The sequence below is a fragment of the Solea senegalensis genome, linkage group LG8 (assembly GCF_019176455.1).
Source record: "Solea senegalensis isolate Sse05_10M linkage group LG8, IFAPA_SoseM_1, whole genome shotgun sequence".
Lineage (NCBI taxonomy): Eukaryota > Metazoa > Chordata > Actinopteri > Pleuronectiformes > Soleidae > Solea > Solea senegalensis.
Window position 1 is genome coordinate 17,927,263 of NC_058028.1, and position 21,238 is coordinate 17,948,500.

The window sequence follows — 21,238 nt, forward strand, 5'->3', positions numbered from 1 at the left end:
ACATTGAAAGGATGACTCAACAGCTCTCAGGACGCTGCTGAGATGACAGAGTCTTCCTCTGCTACAGACGGCACCAAACATACCCACACACATAGATGCTGTTTGTTTAGATTTAGCTGTGCTGCTGAGCAGAAATCCTTCACAATCACAGCCAAATTATTAATTAGTAGTTGGATCGTTTGTGAGAGGAGGAACAGGACATCCTCTATGGAGGCTTATCAAACATTTAGTGTCCAGTCTCCCCAGGGTAATGGCCTCTCGTGTCCTCTCACTGACTGAGCAGTGACCCGTAAGCCTCATGCAGCCAAACAAACACACACAAAGAGTAACCCCCCGCTAGCTCACATTAGAGGGATTTAACTTCCACTTCAAGTCACTTTATTGCAAAGTGCTTTGGATTAAAGAATAAAGCCGTGGTACGTACTGTCCTGTACTACAAGGAGTAGTGGTTCAGGGGTTACACTGTGACATGGCTCCCTTCTGTGTGTTGACGATGATTTATTCATACAATCCTTTAATAATGGTATCATTTTCAGCTTACACCTGAAACATAAACACACTTTGTTAGCTGAGACCGCAAACACAGAAACAAGTATGAACACTCCCACACACGTGTATCAAGTATGAACCCACACACACACACATACACACACATTTTAAGCAGCTTATATCTCTCTAACAAGCACACAGCCAGGCACAAACTACCAGTTACATGCCTCATTGGGGTTTGTTTAAGTGTGGAGGATTGTTTGTGCAACTGTGTGTGCAGACAGAGAGAGTCTCCTGCTGATGAAAAGTGCAGAGACGGTATAATGAGCCCACAGGATCTTTGTGCACTGCACGATCAGGATCCAGGTCAAGAGGAGAAGCCGGTATGCCACTAACTCATGGGTGTCATGAGTTTGCTTCGCAGCTCATTTGATTTGCGACAGTATCTGCCAGTTTGGAAAGAATCTAAATATCTTTTCATAGCTCGGAGCTTCAGCTTTCGACTTCCATCTCGCGCTGGAGCTGAATTGGAAACTCGGTGGCAGTCAGTCAGTCAGTGTGGGCTCGTGTCTCAAGATAGACTCTAGCTGTGGGCAGTTAACATGTTCAAAATAGTCATGCCTGGTAATTCACCAATGAAGGGATGACTGAGAGAGCGTGGAAATGTGAGGAGTGTGGAGGAGTTATCAAATCTGCCGCCGGCTGTCACGTGTATCTGTACGCGTGCTTCTGCTATTAGCACGGTAATGAGACACCTGTTCGTCTCACAGTCCTCCAGCATCTCACAGCGGCTCTGGGAAAATCAACCATTTCATAATGACAGGAGAGGTGGAAGGGAAGGTGGGGAGAGCAAGCACAGAGATAATAGGATGAGGTACAGAACAAAATGTCTGATTGAGACCGTGAGAAAGAGTGATTTCATTGTGACTAAGGTTCAGTGGATGACAAAGCCTTTAGTCACTGCCAGATGACATGAGAGCTAAACACTGCTCCACTGCTAAACACACAGAGAGTCGTATGGGCTTAATCAGCATTGTGTGAACTCATCTGACAATGGTTTCATTCTAACTGAAGGTAGGGATGCTGGTAGGCATCCAGTGCCTACAGACTAAAAGAAATCCACTGGATAAGAACAGTGGACTGACAGAGGGCGAGAGTGCAGAAGTGGATCCAAGTGCAGAAGGAGATCGTGCAGGGGAGGGAGAGAGGGAGGGTAAGAAGGTGAGTGCTCGGACAGAAGATGGAAGAGCTGGGTCCTCAAGAGCTTCCTAGACAGGGACGCCCCTATTCTGGTAGCGGTCGGTAGGTCATTCCACCAGAGTGGAACGATCGTCTTGTGCGCCGTGTTGGCACTGCCAGCTGTGGGAGGGATTTTCTTGGTAAGAGTACCTGTCAATCTTCTACTGGACACCTTCTAGAGGCGTGGCCACCAAGCGTACGATGCTGGGTACAAAGCAGGACTGTCTCTGTCATCAAAAACACCCTGGTGGACGTGAACCACAACATTTGATTATGTTTGAAAGTGACACACGGCAGTTTTAAAAATAAAAATGTTTCTTCTAACTGACTTTGTAAACAATGGCACATGTTTTAAGGGGAGTGTGAACTTGCTGCAAGTCAATAACACTCACATTTGGTCAGCAGTTACTTCAGGCCGCAACAGCGCAAGAGCATCAGGACGACGTCCTCTGAAAACTCTGAAGAGAAAAAATCCAAATGTGGAATATGTGTAAAGTAATACGAACACACACACACACATAATGTATACAATTAATTAGGTACACCTATATATAAATATCTAATCAGCCAATCATATAGCAGCAACTTAATTTGTTTAAGCGCCGGTCTGTTGAAGTCCAAACCAAGCATGAGAAGGCGTAAGAGAGGTGATTTCAGAGTCTTCTACTTCAGCATGTCTGAGTATCTCAGGAACTGCTGATCTACTGGGATTTTTCTCACTGAAAGGTAACAGTTAATGAAATAAACACGTGTTACAACCAAGGTCTGCAGAACACCATCACTGAATGCACATCATGTTGGACCTTAAAGCAGCTAAGCTGAAGCCCACACACTCACACCCGCCACTTTATTAGTGCAGTGAATCCGTCTTTGGATCTTCAGATTTCTGTTTTGCAGGCCAGTTTGTTATTTCAATACTTTCAAGTAGCAGATGCTTCATGTTGCAGTTTAAATGGCTGCCATTTCATTCGCAAATAATCAGCCATTTAAGTTTATGATTTAACGATGAGTCATTTCCCCTTTAAAAGGCTGGAAAATACTTTTCACTGCAGATAAGATGGAAGGATGAAGCTGAACCACAACCCACTTATCTGGGAACTCATTAGCCTGTTATAATAACATCTAAAAATACTTTAGAAAAACTGCTTAATTAGAAGAGAACAAAGTCACACTTACCCCGAGATCATTCAGCCTCTTTATTCCACTCACCATTCAGGTAACAAACATGGTTCAGTACAATCAAAATCCCACTGCTTTGTATCAAATCTTACTGGCAGGAAACATAGATATTTCTTTTACTATACATTGCACAGTAGACTAAAGATGTTGCATTAAATTGCATCAGAGTTTGTGAATTTATTTCACACCAGCATTTAAAATGAAGCGGACCACTTTAAGGCAACGCTGAAGCAATAGGCAAGATTTTGGTCACTAAATGTGGAGTGAATGTTAAAGGATTTAGACCCAGAAAAGTTTCCAACAATGGAAAGGCACATGTCAGAGTGACACTAATGGAGCAAAACTGCTTCACCAGAAATATCTCTCTGATTCAATTTGATGAAATGTTCATGGTGAAACCCATTATGAAATAAAGACCAGCTCAGTCAAAAACAACAGATAAATGTCCCATTTTTCATGATTGTCAGAGTTGTTACAGTAAGCAATAAATAACAGGAAACTAAGTGATTGAAAAATAGGACGTAAATTAAACTTAAAAAAAAACAACAACCAAGTTTTGCATGAATCATACAGAGTGTAAGAAGGCCTGACCATGAGAACATTATTACATCATTTTGTTCTGTTTTCTTTACACAAAAACAGTACACGATAAAAAATACATTCTCTGTAAAACAACGAAAAAGACGAACAAAAACCAGAACCAGAAAGGTAGTCAGGCAGACGTGAGGTGGCAGAGGAAAAACATTTTTTTTAAAAGAAAAATGTACAGTACACATCCTATAAAGTCTGTCCATTTCCAAAATAAAGCTAATCATTTCCAGCCCCACAGTGTTTGCAGTAGCCATCCATCTTCCAGGCATAACATCCCAGTTTTTCCTGATTGGAATTTTGAATGAATTGGCTATGTTCATTCCTTTGACATTCCATGGGAAAGAAAGACATGGTCGGCTTCATGTGCAGCGGAAAAGGCAGTGCAGCTGGTTCAAGTCTGCGTCTGTCCTACATCTCTGCCCTTCGGTTGGTCCCCTTGCCTTGAGCAGCCGCGTCTTCCTCCACCTCCTCTTCTTCTTCCTCCTCGTAATTCTCCTCCTCATTATTGTGTGTGTATTTTCTGTGGTCCCCTGCATTTCTTGCTTCCTCCTGGATTTTTACTTCTTCCTGGAGCCAATCACGAGCACAAAATGGAGACATTCAACTTCACAGAGTCTGTACATTTACAGGTATTTGTGACAGAGGTGCATGACACATTTATGTAATTGTATTTGTGTTAATGTTAGTTATCCAACTTTCCAACCTTTTTTTTAATCTATTCTAGTGATGCGATTTCACACCATTTTACAGGAGAAATAAATATGGAAATTGACAAAACTGAGGTTTGTCACTCTGTAACAGGACAATGAGTGTAAATAATGAATAGTATTTTTAAGCGCCGATACATTTGTGTAATGGTTCACCCAGAAAAACGTCTGCCCCGCTTCCTGTGCATGAACACAACAGGATGAAGTGGAATGAGCTCAGGTTACAGACACACAAGTATCTTCATTCATTATGTGACGGACAGTGTATGAAACATAAGACAGTTCAACAAGAGGAGGAGGAACTGACCTGAGACATGCAGATAAACTTGCATGAAGAGAAACCACTTGTTTCATCTTCAGTCAATGATTATACAACTCATTTGAGTTCTATGTAATATTATCAGCATGAAGACATATACTGTACATGCAGGCTATTTGTTCTCTGAGCATAAACTACACAATCAAAGTCTGAATGGAAAGCTGACACACTGACAACGACCTGCTCTCCCTCATTTACCAGGACACACATGGGTTCGGCTCAAGTTACGAGGACAAAAACACACACACACACACACACACATGTGAATCCCTGTACATTAATATTATCTAAACTAATTTAATTATTATCTTAGGAATGTGATAGCAATGCTTTTCAGTGATTTTAGTCAGTATGATAAGATAAGTCCCAGGTGATAAAAAGGTTCTAATGAAGACACTGGCATTAATTATTACAAGTTCAGGACAACACAGATGAACTAAAGAAGCCACAATCCGACATGCTGCTATGAAATGCTATTAATGTGACGTTGAAATTATGAATTCAAGTTTCTAATTCAATGTCTGAGCGTTTAAAAAATTTAAAAAAGTTAAAAATGTGTGCAAAACGAGGGACAGAAACATTATCCAAAATCAGAATATGGTCTGCTGATCTGAATTAGCTGTGTGGGACCTGTAATTAGCGGTTGCTATAGCGATGGGACCATGTACGTACAATACAGAGCAGGTCGATTAAAAATAGATAGAGAACACCAACAAACTGGCAAAAACTGTAGTTTGTATTGCTGAAATGTGTCACAAAGCTTGACCTAAAGACTCTTAGTATGTGATTATGGAATAAATAAAAATTGCAATTTGAAAATGGTGGACTTTCATGCGTCTGCCCATGAGTGGGAGAAGTCAGTTTATATTGTTTAATTTTATTTTTTCTGTGTCCTGGTAGAAAATCATGTATGAGTGGAATTTGTGAACTGGCAATCGAGTTGAAGAGATTTTCATGAAAGAACTCTCTTCACTCAATCTATCCACTAGAAAAGTGAACCTTCCAAGCAATACAAAACTGAAAATACAAAGAAAAAACAACTCCACTTTAAAATATGAAGTAAATGAGGTGGTGAATGAGTGCATTTCCCACACATACAACAACACATGGATGAAAAATAACAAAAAAAGGCTGGTTTCCCACTGAAGAACTTACCTGATCTATGTTCTCCTCATTATATGGATCCTCTCCTTCCTCCTCCCCCTCAAGCGCTCTCTTTTGCACATCAGATATGTCCTCCTGAGCCTTTAGAACAATAAAACACATGAGAGGAAGTTAATGATAGACTGACTTTGAGACTAAGATACAAAACACAAGTTCTTTCACAGAATTAAAACAATGTGTGACCATAGCGAACGTGTTTGTCTAACATTTGCTGTTAAATCTGAATTCCCTGCATGTTGATCTCTCTCCATCACATCTTTTGCTGTTTCTTTCAGTATCAACACATGCAACACCTGAGCATGTGTATTACTGACCTCGTCCTCTACTTCCTCCTGATACTGGTCATCCAGTGTGTCCTCCTGTTGATCTGGGTTTCCAGCCATCTGAACACAAACAAAACGCACAAAAGTTCAAAACGTCAGCGACCTTGGGTTTCGTGAAAGGCGCTTCATAAATCATTATTATTTTATTATTAACGTGACACAAAAACTTGTCACCTCTCAGTCTTCCCCCTGAATCCGTACTCACCACCAGTTCCTCCTCCACAGCAGGCTGTTCGTGGACAGGATGTGTGTCTATGTGCTGTGCTGGTGCTGCAGGCTCATCTTCCTCCTCGACTACCTCCTCTTCGTCTTCTGCAACTGTGTGCTGCTGCTGCTGCTGCTGATCATCCTCGGCCTCCTCAAACTCATCCTCACCCTGGTTGTTGGGGTCGTCTTCGGGGTCCAGTTCACCGTCTACAGCATTCTGTACAAGAGGAGGAGCACAGAAAGAGATCACTGTTAGATATATAAGATATATAATATAAGACTGAAAAGTAAAAGGCACAAATGTGAGAGTGAATGAGTTAAAAGTGAGCAGAATGGATGGATGATGTACAGTCACCTGTTGATGTGATGGCACTCTGTGATCGGTCTCTTGTTTGTCTTCTTCCTCATGTAGCATGTGAGCATCTCTCTCTGTGAACACACACACACACACACACACACAAGCTGTGATACTGTGTTGCAAGTATGAAACGATCAACTGTTTATTTTATTGGTTATCTTTTGACTCACCTTCTTCATCGTCATTGTGACCATCCTCTTCTCCTTGAACAATATCATTGTCCATGTTCTCATACTCCGTTTTCTTCCTAGTAACAATGACAGCAGGCATTCACAGGTTTCAAAATGTGCTGCTTGATGAATTACGCTTCGGTTCAATATTTTTCTTTGGAGGATTCTATATGTAAATACTGTAACTGCATCTCAGTGAGATATTAAACATCATTTCCACAGCTAAATGTGCAGAACTGTGCTCTGTACTTTTATCTGACCCTTATCCTTACACTATATTAACAGTTTGTTATTATTTTACACCTCTAAACCTTTGCCTTTAATTGTTTTATTTATTTTAATCTTTAATTACAACTACCGTAATTATACTTTTATTCCTTCTTATTACTTTTGTTTGTTTCTTGTCTATCATCTTATGAGATTATATGGTCACTTTGTAAACTATGTTTTTAAAAAGGTCATGAAAATAACAAGTGTTATGTTATGTCCAGTTTGTGGAAAGGAGATTTTGTTTGCAGGGTTAATCAATTCCATGTCATTTGAATTCATCATTTCTTTTCACTTTCTTTTTTGACCTGCAAAGGCCACATACAGACAGTAGCTACAAGGCCAAAGAGCAAACACACGTAAGGTTTGCAGTTTGTTTCATTTTCAAGTTAATACCTGCCCAGAAAAATAAGACATTTAATATTACCATTAACATTAACATTAAAATAAGACAGACCAAGAATTAACCTTTATCAGCTTTCTTTGTACTAGTATTAGAAATATGCAGAACATCCAACAGCTAAGACATATGAAATTAAAACTATCTCTACAGTGAATAACTTAATACCAGTGTAAAATTTCTCATGAGCATGATTTTCAGCGATTGCAGTCGATTTGAATCCTGACCTTTGGTGCTCCTCCCTCAGCTGCTGCTCCCGTCTGTCGGCCTCCCTGTGGTGCTGCTGTTCTCTTTCCTGCTCCTCCTTCAGCTTCTGCTCCCTCTCCTTTACCACCATCTCCCTCTGGGCATGCAGAGCCTCCTGTCGCATGTGAATCTGCTTACGCTCTTCGGCCCTCTGAGCCTCCAGACGCTGTTGCTCCTGCTGCTGCTCGTAGGCCGACTTCGCACGCTCCACCTGGGCGTGTGCCTCATGCTGCAGCTGGGTGTCCTGATGCAGCTCTGAATGGGGATCCTTTGAGTTGATTAAAAAAAAAACAAGAAGACCAAATCAAACACACTGTTGTGCTGCTACTTTTGAGACATGAATGATGGACATGGATGGAAATTACAGCATGAAGTAACCAATATTGCATTAAAAATACACAAACATGAAGAGCAAGCTAACAATATATACATTTTTGTAAGTACACAACATCACTAAGGTTTCTAATCAAGTGTAGTAGTATAGTACAGTAAAGTAAGATGCAGGGAAATCAGGTGTAAAGCCATTTTGACCCTAGCTAGAAAAAGTCAGTCAGTCAGTCATCATCTAACCGCTTTATCCTCCACCAGAGGGTCGCGGGGGGTGCTGTGCCAATCTCAGCTACATTGGCCGATAGGCGGGGTACACCCTGGACAGTTCGCCAGTCCATCGCAGGGCCACGCACACAACTAGAGACAAACAACCATTCACACTCACACTCACTCCTACGGTCAATTTAGAGTGTCCAATTTACCTAATCCCCACATTGCATGTTTTTGGACTGTGGGAGGAAGCCGGAGAACCCGGAGAGAACCCGGGGAGAACATGCAAACTCCATGCAGAAAGGCCCTTGTTCCAACCGGGGCTCGAACCCGGGTCTTCTCGCTGCAAGGCGAGAGTGCTAACCACTACTCCACCGTGTGCCCGCTAGAAAAAGTGAGTTATCTAATTCATTTCTAACCGGTTGTGGCTGACGTCGCTGTCGATCCAGTTCATTCTCATCTGGCTGTTCCTGTTCTGGCTCCTCTCCTCCTTCCTCCTCGTCCTGTGGTTGGTCAGGATCCTCTTCGAGCTTCTGAGGCTGCCCTGCCTGAGCCATCTCCTCCTCTGCCAGCTCCCTCCTTCTCTCCGCCTCTCCCTCTCCGTCATCCTCCTCTTTCTGCGACATGGTGTGGTGAGATTCAGTGGGATGGGACTTTATTTCAGACTGGGGATGCACCACTACCACAGGGTGGTTGATCTGAAATGAAAAAAAGACAAGCATTTAGATTTGAGGGTTTTCCTATTTGCTATGCATCTAAATTAGTACACTAAATTAGAGTAAATTATTATGAATTTCCAAAAAATTATACCGTGTCCCGGTGATCTACATATGCTGGCTGTTCCTTATGTGGTTGTTCTACTATGGCATTCTGGTCTTCATGAACATGGGGTTTGGGAACTACAGCAGCACCTGCTTGCAGTTGCTGTGGAGCAGGGTTTTGGATGGGAGTCCTGTTGAGGGACTCCTTTAGCCGCTTGTACTCATCCACCTGCACCTGAAGGGAACAACATACACAACCAAAAGACAAGTGAGGGAGACAATCCAGGGGAAGTCATTTCATGCAGTGGGGTAAATGTCTAAACTGTTAGAGAATTATATATAAATAAATAAATAAATAAATATACAACTTTATTACTGGTTATTAAATTGCTCGCTTATGATCTGATCAGTCATAATCTTAAAATAAGAACTGCTTGCTGTGGACTTTGAAAGTGACAGACACCTTACTTGCAGAAATTACAAGAGTATTCAGTGACGGATAATAGAATTTAGCCAAGGCTGTGCAGATTTAAATGCCTCTTTTATTTTAGGCCACAGTGAATCCCTATGGGCTAACTACTAAAACAACTAATAAAAGACAGTGGAAGAGTTTCGATCAATATTGGAAGTTTTAATCATTAAGATTACCTTACAAAGTCTAAGTTTCCCCTTAGTGATAACTGACCGGAAGTTAAGGAGTTGGCTTATATTTTAGTGGAAATTGTAAGGGATGCTATGCGCATGTCTTCAATTCTCTGCCCCGGGCAGTGTTGTGTCTGAGGAGAGAGCTACACCCAACCATAAAACATTTATATGTTGAGTTGTACATGTCAGCAGTTTAAATTACTTACATTAATTTGTAAAATGTGAAATGTAATACAATTACTCAATACTCATCGTAACATTGTCTTCACCTAGGTTACAAAACAACAGTGGTCATCACACAAACAAACTATACAGACACACATTCCTACATTTGGAAACACTTTGTTTTCCTGAGGCACTTGAGAATTTTCTACATGAACGCATCTACGCCAACACAATTTTTTAAGTTACACACACAGAGCCTTGCTCTGTAACCAGGCTTGAGGCTTGCATTCCAAATTAAATTCTAAATTCCTCCTCGCTGTCTTTGTCTCAGTCCCTCCATTATATCTTTCTGGCTGATTGGCTGCAACATGCTCTAGTTGTACTGCTTTGACTAAACCAAACCCCCTGGAGTGAAGTTAAGTATTTTTGTCCATCTAACCACAAGCACTAATGAAAAGCAGCACATGCCTTACAACACATTAGCAAATGCAGACATAGAGACTGAAAGTGAGTGGAAATGAAAGGAGAGTGGGTCACATTTAAACTGGTGTAATTCAAGTCACTTCCAAGGAGAACGGGCAACATCTGATTGATTTTAAGACGCAAAACACTTTGCATCTTTCATTCCTGCCTGCTGGAGATAATACAGCCCCTTGCAATAAACGTGTCTGTTATGGTGAATAAGGGGGAATGAATGGAGAGGAGAAAAAAGAGGAGGGTATGTTTTAGTGGGTAAAAAAACCTGTACCTACAGTACAGTAAAGTGTGCCTAACAGAGCCTCCACATCACTGATTCATTCATACCACCCTGAACTCTGTAGCGACCCTGCTGACAGACTACTGCTCTATTCAAATAACTGTCTCAGATTCCCTCAGTGAAGCAGGCACATACTCAGCATCAATCAGCTGCTGAAATTATCCAGACTGCAGTGAACAATGAGACAGCATCTCTCTGCTGCCACCCTACCTGGGCTGCAGCCAGCGCACTCTTGTGGTCTTGTATCGTCAGTGCCAACTGGTCATGCGTGGCCTTCAGGTCCTGATGCTGAATCTGAAATGGAGCCAAAGGGCAGAAATTAACATTTAATTTTTGCCAATATAATTTATATGCCTTAGATTATATTATTATTTAAGTTTTCTCCATATATTGCTGGCACTTTTTCATGAATCACTGACGAAACTGTTCAACTTTAGACAGTACATATTTTTCTTTTTATATTGTTTGGAACAAAAATGAATCAGAATCTGAATCGGAGTCAGAAAGCGGCATAAAAGCTAAAAGAAAATGTCTGTTTTCACCTGCACATCCTGAAGCTGCACATGAATGTCATGGTGGGCTTTCCTCAGGTGTTTATTTTCCTCTCGCAGATTATAAACACTCTCTGCAGGGAAAATAAAAAAACAGCAAACACATAAACATTGAGCTTGAGGCGATTGAAAAAGAAAGAAAAACAACATTGTACAGGAAAATGTATACGCATGAACAGAAAATGAGTATCTCTTGATTTATATGGTGTCTTTTAAATCATGTTACATCCATTTATGATCTTATGGAATTATCCTTCTGTTTTACATGACCGAGCTTGGTGTTTATTAACCACACACTGAATGGCACAACAAAACGTTCTTCAGTCTTGAATTAAGACATGCGCAGTACTTATTATAGTCAGAAGATGGAGACAAAATAAGTGTTTAAAGATGACTTTACTACAGAATCGTAGGAGAATATGCACCTTTAAGTTGGGAGATTTCCACCTCTTTCATTTGTTGCAGCTTAATGTAACGGTCTTTGTGCTCATCCAGCAGCCGGCCGTGATCCTCGCCCTCTGCGTGGTGCTGATCCTGTAGCTCATAATACTGCTTCTTCAGGTCATCGTGCTGGTTCTGATGGAGAAGAACAGTCCACTGTCATCATACGGTTTTTGTTTTTGATCCCATTAAGACAACTCAATAAATAATGAACCTTGAATGAAAAACCTTGACCCTCCCCCACACAGGCAAACACTTCCTCACCAAGAGGAGGAAGGATGTGGTTTTGTAAGGTCAGGGAGTGCATTCAAATGAATAAAAAAGAAAAACAGGGACATAATAAGTGGATACCTGTGTCAGTGTTAATGACAGGAATACAGAAAGCTGCACTGTTAGCACCAGTGTGTCATATTTCACTCATACCTTTAACATCTGGTGTTGCACTTGTAGAGAATTTAATCTGCTGCCGGATTCTTGCTGTTTTAAAATAAAAACGTAAAAGTAAAATAAAAATATATTACAAAAGGCTTAACATTACTGTAACGAATAATGATGGTAAACATTCGTTTTGACAATGTGCACCACTGTCCAAAGTACCTTACCTTCTCCTTGGTCAGTGACTGTTGTGCTTCCAGTTTATAAACCAGATAATCTAGAAATTAAAAGAGATCAATCTCTAATTATTTTTTTATACCAAGATAACTCGCAAGTGTGACTGTGAAAGAAAACGTGAGTCAATCCTCTGCTTTAGCAAATACAGTAGTGACATGTTTATGCTATCTCCACATGACAGCAGTCTCAGTGTGTGATATGAATTTATAGTCATGTATCTAGACTCAGAATCAAGGCTTGTTGGCGTTTTTTCTCACCTTCTTTGGCTTTTTTGTGCTCTAACCTCTCCTTCTGCAGAGACTTCTCCAACCTGGAGCGATGCTCATACACCACTAAATATGGGGCAGGGGTTTATAAAGGGAGGGAGTACATAAAGAGAGAGACAAAAAACTGGGGTTTAGTGACTGGTTTGTAAACCACAAATAAAGCAACATACAATGCAGGACACATATATACTGATACATAAGCATTAATGTCATACAGGAAGAGAGCATATGCATGTAAAGCTTGATATAAGAGCCAGGTGTGATATTTATTCAGCCACACTGTGAACTCAGGACATGACAGCTCACCCATCGACAGAAAGCTGTGGTATTCCTCACATCTCTGCTGGGGAAAAGGTATATACAAATACTTTGTTTCAGGCTGCTTCTGTGCCTGGTGTTTATTTTTTTTTGTTTTTAAGGAGTTCACTTTTAACAATTTAATGTTCTAATGCTGACAAGGGTAATTTAACCAAACTGTTCCCCAGTGTCCATCCATAACCCCTAAACTATTACTCTCCAAAATATGCACTCTCTGTCTAAACAGACTCCTCTTTTTTTCCACAGAGTTAATACAGAGAAGTAAGCTTCAAGTTTTAAATTGAAATGAGCTGGTCAATGAATCAAAGAATATCTTGTTTGCCTTGTGTGTTCTTGTATTGTTATTTGTTTTCTAGCACAAACACTGACCTAGTCAGGTCCAATAGACCTCACAAAGACTAAAACATGGTACTAATGAGGTAGAAACTCATTTCTGAAGAAGGGAGTGGTTGAGTTTAGGGCTACTATTTATACTGTAGATGTAACTACTAAATAGTATTCTCACATGAACAAAAAAAAGCCATACATGGAAGGGAATCGTGAAAAATGTTAGAGACACTTATTATTTCATGCACATCGATCAAGTCACACTAGTTACACATTTATAAATTGCCATTAATAATGTCTGTTATTGTTTTACTTTTTAGGTCAGTGATTCCCAGAACACACAGTTGGGTCACATGATATTTTAATTTATAATTTTTAAATCAATTTACCAATCAACTCTTGGAAAATATTCTATTAACTATTCAAAAATGATATCAGGTATCAGATATGGCTGTAAATTACTTGTTTTAGAGGGTTTTGGTTAGGGTTACCCTTTGCCCTAATAGAAAGTTAGGTCAAAGGGTTAGAACAAAGTTTTAGGAAGGTTGTCTGGTTGCCTTCTTTTGTTTTAAGCTGGATATTGTGTGGGTCTTTGTTGTCATTGTTAATCATTTACTTTTTAACAGCATGTATTTTTATTGTGAGGCACTTTGCTCTTAAAATGTGCTGTATAAATAAAGTTATTATCATCAAGTAGACAGAGAAAGAAATAATTTTCTAATGCTGTCTCTCTCCTTCACTGGGGGTGGGTCAAACAATAACCTGATAATAATTTCAAGATAATAATAAACCTGAGAGGCAGATAGGTAAACAAGTGAAAGGGAGAAAACAGTATTCCAAGCTTGTAGAGGAAAATAATCAAATTTGTTGATTTAGTGTATAATTATTTTGGTGCCTCTCACAAAACATCTGCTATTTTCTCTGCACATTTATTACTATTAATATGCATAATGTTACATGAAGTAAATAAGTACCGTATGTGTATACCAATACCGGCTCTTTTGTATAAAACACACGAGCACCACCTTTGAGGAAATGTTATGTCTATAGTTTTTAATTGTCTAATTTCTATTGGCATACACCATATTGTCATATATGTTTCTCTAAAACTTTCAAATTATAATGATAAATATACAATTTATAATGAAACTGTATCTAATGAGCTTGATGTTTAATGTCTGTGAATTTTTTAATATTTTATGTCAAGAAAAAGGTCTATTATGCCAAGTTTATTCAAGACATGCGTCAGCATTACATACACACACATACAAATTCAGTCACATCATTCCAATCCAAATGCCAATGTTCACAGAACTTCCATCCATTCATCTTCTACCACTTTATCCTCCACATGAGGGTCACGGGGGGTGCTGTGCCAATATCAGCTGACATAGGGCAATAGGTGGGGTACACCCTGGACAGATCGCTAGCACACCACGGGGCCACATATAGAGACAAACCATCCACTCTCACACTGACACCTACAGCCAATTTAGAGTGTCCAATTGACCCAATCCTTGTTCACAGAATTTGACAGACATAAAAATAACAAGCCCTAAGACGTTTTCCACAGAACTGTACATCAGATTAGAAAGGTTTTATTTTGCAGCTTGTTTGAGACACTGTAGCCTCATGAGGTCATGAGGCCATGTAGCTCTGAGCTCAGTTCAGGCCACAACACTCACACACATGAACACATGCACGTACGCACAACACACAAAAAACATCTCTAAAGGGACAAAAGGGATGAGCTTGGCAAGAGCTACAAAGAGGCTACAGCCTGTAAGATGATGTCATTTGATAATGTGGTTTTAATGAAGAAGATTTATTATCAGATGCATATTCATCTATTACTATCCTATAGGTAAACTAAAAGCAAAAACACTCAAAACTCTGTATGACCATAAGCTAATGTTTCAGGATCTACCACACACACACGCAAATGAAAACATTCCATATACACAGTTACTGAATCACTTTAGGCCTGCTCTTATGTCAATCAAACTTGAGCATGGGAAATGTTTGAGGCTTACTTTGAGACCAATAACATATTTTTGTTGCAGTGCGGTTAAAGTGCATCAGCAGAGCGAGAACAAGGGAGTGCTCTATGTGGTGACCTTTAAAGGCCTTCTGTTTTAGACTGGATGAAGATGGGTTTGGTTAGAATTTGCCATGGGTGTGCACCACAAATACTATCAATCATACAGAGAAATGAGCCACAGGATTTAGTTTGTGGAGTATACATATTCACACTATCAAATGACTTTCTTATTTACTTGAATGGAAAACTGAGACTTTTGGACCTCTCTGTATACATTTTCAATTCAACTAGCTTCAACTAGTTGAAGCCAGGAGTTTCAAATTTCCTCCTTGTATGGCAGCATTCTTTGTTTCTCCTATTGGTAAAAGCAGCCTTCATAGGAATTAGGAATGCGTTAACAAGACAAAAAATATGATTTTGGGTGGTAAGTCTTTCCAACTGAAAATATAACTCTTGTGATTTGTGTAATGGCGAACACTTCCTGGCATAGACCAAAGACAACGGACTTGACGATGGAGGCCGAAGGGACACAGTCTTCCCGTTTGCCATAGCCAACCAAGAAGTGACTCAGCTGGTTGCAATTACTTTGTTTGAATGGTTTAACTTCTCAATTGATCTATAACACGGTTAAAGATTTTCCTGAGTTGTTAATCGGCTCAATACCTTGACTTAGGGCTTATTTAATAGAACATGATGTCAGTTTTGTCAATTATATTCACATTTAGGGCAACACAGATATAAAGCATGGCACACGAGTAGACAACAGTGTGATTGGTTGCAAGTGATGTGAATTTCCACTTGCAAAACCTCAGCAAGGTGCCGGCCAAATTGCAAATCTCATGGCTTCAAAATGGGGCTTAAGATGCTTATGAATGACGTCATGCTCATGACTGGTTACCACTTGTAAAGTGTGAAGGACACACTTTCGGACATTTGAGATTCTAAAAAAAAGTAGTATGAAAATGTCTACACACGGTATGCTAATGCAAGTTAGTCCCATTGGACTATATATATCTTTTTTTACCTGCACAAATATATTGTTCACAACAGCCATAGGTTTAAGATAAGATAAGATAAACTTTATTTATCCCTCATCTGGGAATGTGATGTGAGAGAATTGTATCCTGATGTGACTTGAGGAATTTTGGTTTTAAGTCATGCCTTTTCTTTTTCATTTCATGTGCATTAGTGTTTGGATGGCCTGCTGCACGACAACATTTGTCCTTTCCTTTTTCATTAGGAAATAGAAAATCCCAAATCCGGTCCAATACTGATTTCCTGGCTTAACCAAAGAAGAAGAGAGTGCATCTGAATCTCAAGCAACAACAAAGTATTTACTCATTTTCATCCCTGGAACAAAAACAAAATGTATCATCAGTTGAGATGACAGTGCTCATTACAATAAACAAATGCTGGTGATAATAAATTAATTTTGAGGCAGTGCAATTATCCAGGTTTATCAATGCTTTAGCAAGTGAGACGGGAAAAACCGGAGTGTGTGATTGGGTGCATGTGTGTGTGAGGAAGTAAATGGGTTTTAAATCATGGGGACGCAGACATAGTGCAGACATACCACAAAGTGCCAGTTGATGCTTTTAAATGACTTACAACTGCCAGTCTGAGGTTTAGTGGGTAACAGTGAATCAATATGGCTGGATCACAACCCAAAGCTATGCTACACCTCTAAATATAGGACAGGAAAAACAGCAATCAGCAGTGACCTATCTGTCTTGTGCGACCTAAATCTTACGATTGACTGAATGATCCGTCACTTCACAATGAACGTATGGGTGTGGTGCACAATTCAAGCAGACCAAAAAGGAGTTAAACAATATCACTTTCTGCAAAGTATCACATTATACTGTCATGCTCTCTGCTTCTTGATGTATGCATTTTTTATGAATTGGGGGTATAGAAGCCACCTGATACCGACAGAAAGATGTTTGTCTAGTTACCTTTGTCTAAGATGGAGAGCTAAATAAATGTGTCAGAAACTTTGTGTAGTGTCCATTTCTCCTACTGGGCTGCCTTCTTGTTTGCCACTGCTGTTTATTAACGCCTATGAAAACAAATTTAGTGCTAGGCACACAGACAACAATAAAAACAAACAAAGACTTAAATCATAATACATTGATACGCTGTTACAGACATCTCATGTGTGAAAGTTTAAAGGCAACATTATGGGGTATACTCTGTTGATGTAAAGCTGTTGATAGAGAGCAGTGGCACATATATCAGATGATTAGTTCAATTAAAGGCTGAAATCATTCATCACAGTCCCAGCCCACAGTTTGGGCTTACATACTTAGTTCTGAAACAATGACGCCATGCAGGGCTGCACAATGCATTGTTTGAGCATCACCATCGCGACAGCCACATCGCAGGATGTGCAACTTTTGTTTTGCCGCAGAAAAGCATCTCTGAGCCGGCTCTTTGCTCTGCTCTCCTCACTCACTCTCTGAGCACACACAGCTCACAGCAAGCCATGCACATGCTGTCCCTCACACACCATGCCGAAGATGGGTGATAAACAAGAAGGAAACGACACGAAAGGTTAACCATCTATTTCTTTGCAGTTTTCAAAAAGTTCCCCTTAACACCCTTTAAGGAAATAGCTCTGTCCACACAGAATCCCCTGAAACAACTCAAAATGTAGTACATATGCCAGGACTGTAACTTTACACCAAACACAGAGAAGACGACATTGTACACATTACAAATATAGAAACAGAAACAGAGACAGAATGAACCAAGACAGTCTGTTTGTTTACGTTTAGTTTTGTGACGTTTCTGTGTGCATATTTAGTGACTTTACAGAGCCCAGACTTTTTTGAAATAAAAAAGCAACTAGCGGCAAATCTACCGATTTTCTGTAATAAACCTAAAAACTTTCTGACAAGGAAAAGCAGAATTCTGCCGCACGAGTGAAATCCATCTAACTGTATTTACTGCGGGCGGAGTGTCGAACACACGCACACACAGAGAGTTAAAGAGCTGTATAATAGGTTTTGTTTTCTCCTCTTTATATCCGTTCACAGATGAGCCCCATTAGCTGAGAATTCTTGTATTTTTTAATATCGCAATAGACTTCGCAAAGGAAAAAACGCAATGTCATATCTGTCCCCAATATTGTGCAGCCCTAATGCCATGTACGAGCTGACTCTCTGACTAGCTGTTCACTTTAAACTCATGGCATAATGGTACAACACAAAACCTCACATCCTGCCCACAATGCAGACAGTGTTAAGGTGTTTTTATAAAGGAGTAAATCTGGGAGGGTAGGGTTGGACAAGACTTTTAAATCTTTTGCAGGGTGGTCGGCAAGAAGTCCCTGAAGTTAGGTTTTGAATAGAAACATTCAGTAAGAAATACATAGAAATAAATACAGTAGCTGTACTAACATTGTGGGTGAGACACTGTTTTGTATGCATGGCAGTAAAGCACAAACACATCAGTCAACATATATATATATACATTTCGCTATTTAAAAGTGGTGCAACCATATCTTCTTCAGCAGTGTCATGGCAGTATGCAGGACCGGGAGCATTATCAAGGTAGTGCAACACCTGAAGGCTAACCCATTAAAATGTTTTTCAGCTGGAACTTTGCTGCCAGATGCAATTATCTCTGCAATTAAAGTTAGTTTATAATGTAAAGCTTATAGCTAGAGCTGGCTCAGGGAAAGCTGAACCATCCCTTGCTTATGCTGCTACAGACCTAGACTGCTGGGGGAACTCCTCTGGTGCACTCACACTTACTTCCTCACACTCAGGGCATGAATATGGCATTATTGCACGTCATTACCCTTTTTGGGTTGGGTTTTTCTTCTCGTCGTTATGTGCTATATAGAGTATAGCAATGAGTATGTGCAGGACATTTGCAAAATATGTTTGTGACAATTAAATGCAAACTGTTCCAATTTGGTTGGAAGGGGTGGGTGGGTCAGTTAGGAAAGAGCAAATTAGTCATTTCCATTGTGAAAATCAGAGTGATTTTCATAATATTTTAAGTGCAAGCGTTCTCAAATAAAGAGATTTGACATGCTAAAGACTTTTTTTTAACATAAAACTGCATGTAATGTTATGCCAAGGTGACAGCGCTTCCTCCTCTGTTACCCCACCTGCAGAAGCAGATGTGCTGTCTGACCTCATGGCTTCTAAGTATACTAATCTGTGCACTGTTTTAGAGGTGAGCCTGGGGACACAGCCAATACAAACAGGTGTGTCAGGGAAAAACACCAACCTTGTCAAGACCAGTAATCCTCATGGTGACCAAAGATTGATCTTAATGAGGCTGGGGTTCTACTTAATTACTAATTAACTAAGTAATAATTTGGGAACTGTGGTTAAAAATAAGGTAAACCCTTGGTTATTGTACGGTTTTGGTTAGGCTGTCCAAATCAAATGGCAGAAGTCAATTCTGAGACCTAACAACCTCTTTAGGACATGTTCTGTCTTAATTGGAATTAAGACCTGAGGAATTGGTTATGTTAAGTGCTAAGATTCAAAACTGTGGGTAGGTTGTTTGGGTTAGGCATTAAGTGGTTATGGCTAGGGTTAAGGAAAGGGACTGTCCAATACAATCTAAGGCAATACAATGTCTGCCCAAACCTGTTTTATCTGCAGTAAACTTAACTTCTGAGGAGCGTGGGCTCAAATTTCACTCTTTACTGTCAAACTATGCAGGAGATAAACCTGTATAACCAAATGAACGCTTGGTTGAAGTAATCTGCTCAGGCCCGTCCTGTAACCTGATGTATCACGAGATAAGAAAGCAGCCTACAGTCAAAGGTCAAAAATGAGCTATACATGTATAAGTCGTAATCTTTGTGCAAATACGCCTTTGACACACAGCCACGCATTTTTAAGAATAACAGAGGAATACTTTAAACTTCAATGTTTTGAGTCGGGCAGTTCTCACGCTCACCTGTCACCTCTGCGTGGACACTGAACTATAGTCAAATCACGTCCCACTCACTCTTGGTGTTTACCTTGGAGCTGCGCCGACAGGGATTCCTGGTGTTGCTGGTACTTCAGTGCCATCGCCTCCGTCCTCCTGAGCTGTTTATGCATCTCGTAGGACATCAAGCCCCCGTACATCATCCCGCACACCACGGTGAGCAGCATAAGACACTGAAAGATCCGCCGCTGCCTACGGGAACACACCCCGTTACCCATGTTGGACCCGCACCCCTCCCCGCTTTATGCGCGAGAAAGCTCCGTCTCTGCCGCTGGAAACTTCCGACTCAACTTTTTTTTTTTACCTCCGTGAAAAGCACACAAGCCCACCCTCCCTCCTCCTCTTATCCTCCAAGCATTTTCACGCAGAGAAAAACACGACTTAAACGCGACTACTGGCTTTGGTTAACATGATTTCAGTGCAGCCACTTAACCACTCTCCTGTAACTTCAAAGTAGCCGCTCAGATTATCGCTTCACTTCACGGCTCTTGAAACGCAGTACAAACCGAGGCTGACGGCTGCCGCCCGCGTCTCCTAGTCCTCTTTCACTCTTCTATTTCCGTTCCGCAGGTCAAAGATGTATGTGGAAAAAAATTAAATATTCAAGTCCCAGACGCGGCCTCCTTTGCACCTATAACTTTAGATACGTGTCAGCCCCGCAGCTGCCTGCTGCTATCCAACTAAAACTCTCGCGGAAGTCCCGCCCCCCCCCCAAAACCCAGAAAATCTACCTAACCCCGCCCCACTCCGGAAAACTGCTCACTGATTGGTTGCCAGATATTTCAATCATATAACTTTGCTAGGAACTCGAGAGTGGAAGAACAGATTTTGAAGTGTGGGTTGGGAGTTTATATTGACTATAGAGTTATTGATAACTGTGCAAACAAACTGTAATGAGTTACATATAAACTGATAAAGGGAGCTACAGTGCAAAGGTGAACAAATAATAATAATAATTTGAAATTGATTTTTCATGGCATTTGAAAAAAAATACAACTTTTGAAAAGAGCTGCACAATATAAGAGTGATGTGTGACATATGATTATATTGTTGAATGTTGTGACTTGTGACAGATGCTTAAATATACAGTGTTAATGTTTTTTTTTTTGCTTTAGGATTGCTAACACAGTGAGTTGCCTATGCAGAATATTTAAATACATTAACCTAAATTACACCTTAAAACATTTTCTGCTAAA

The 21,238-nt window shown here is 40.3% G+C and overlaps 1 protein-coding gene across 1 annotated transcript; it reads right to left on the reverse strand.

Moving 5' to 3' along the window:
* Positions 1–2,910: 2,910 nt before the first annotated feature.
* Positions 2,911–20,729, reverse strand: golim4a (golgi integral membrane protein 4a). The gene is made up of 16 exons (XM_044032664.1): positions 20,074–20,729; positions 12,389–12,463; positions 12,122–12,171; positions 11,943–11,996; positions 11,504–11,654; positions 11,070–11,152; positions 10,738–10,821; positions 9,010–9,195; positions 8,619–8,897; positions 7,641–7,927; positions 6,747–6,823; positions 6,574–6,647; positions 6,217–6,435; positions 6,003–6,071; positions 5,680–5,769; positions 2,911–4,065 (listed from the first exon to the last, which is right to left on the reverse strand). Exons 1-16 carry the CDS (start codon positions 20,258–20,260, stop codon positions 3,907–3,909), a joined length of 2,124 nt encoding a protein of 707 aa, XP_043888599.1. The 5' UTR covers positions 20,261–20,729; the 3' UTR covers positions 2,911–3,906.
* Positions 20,730–21,238: the final 509 nt, after the last annotated feature.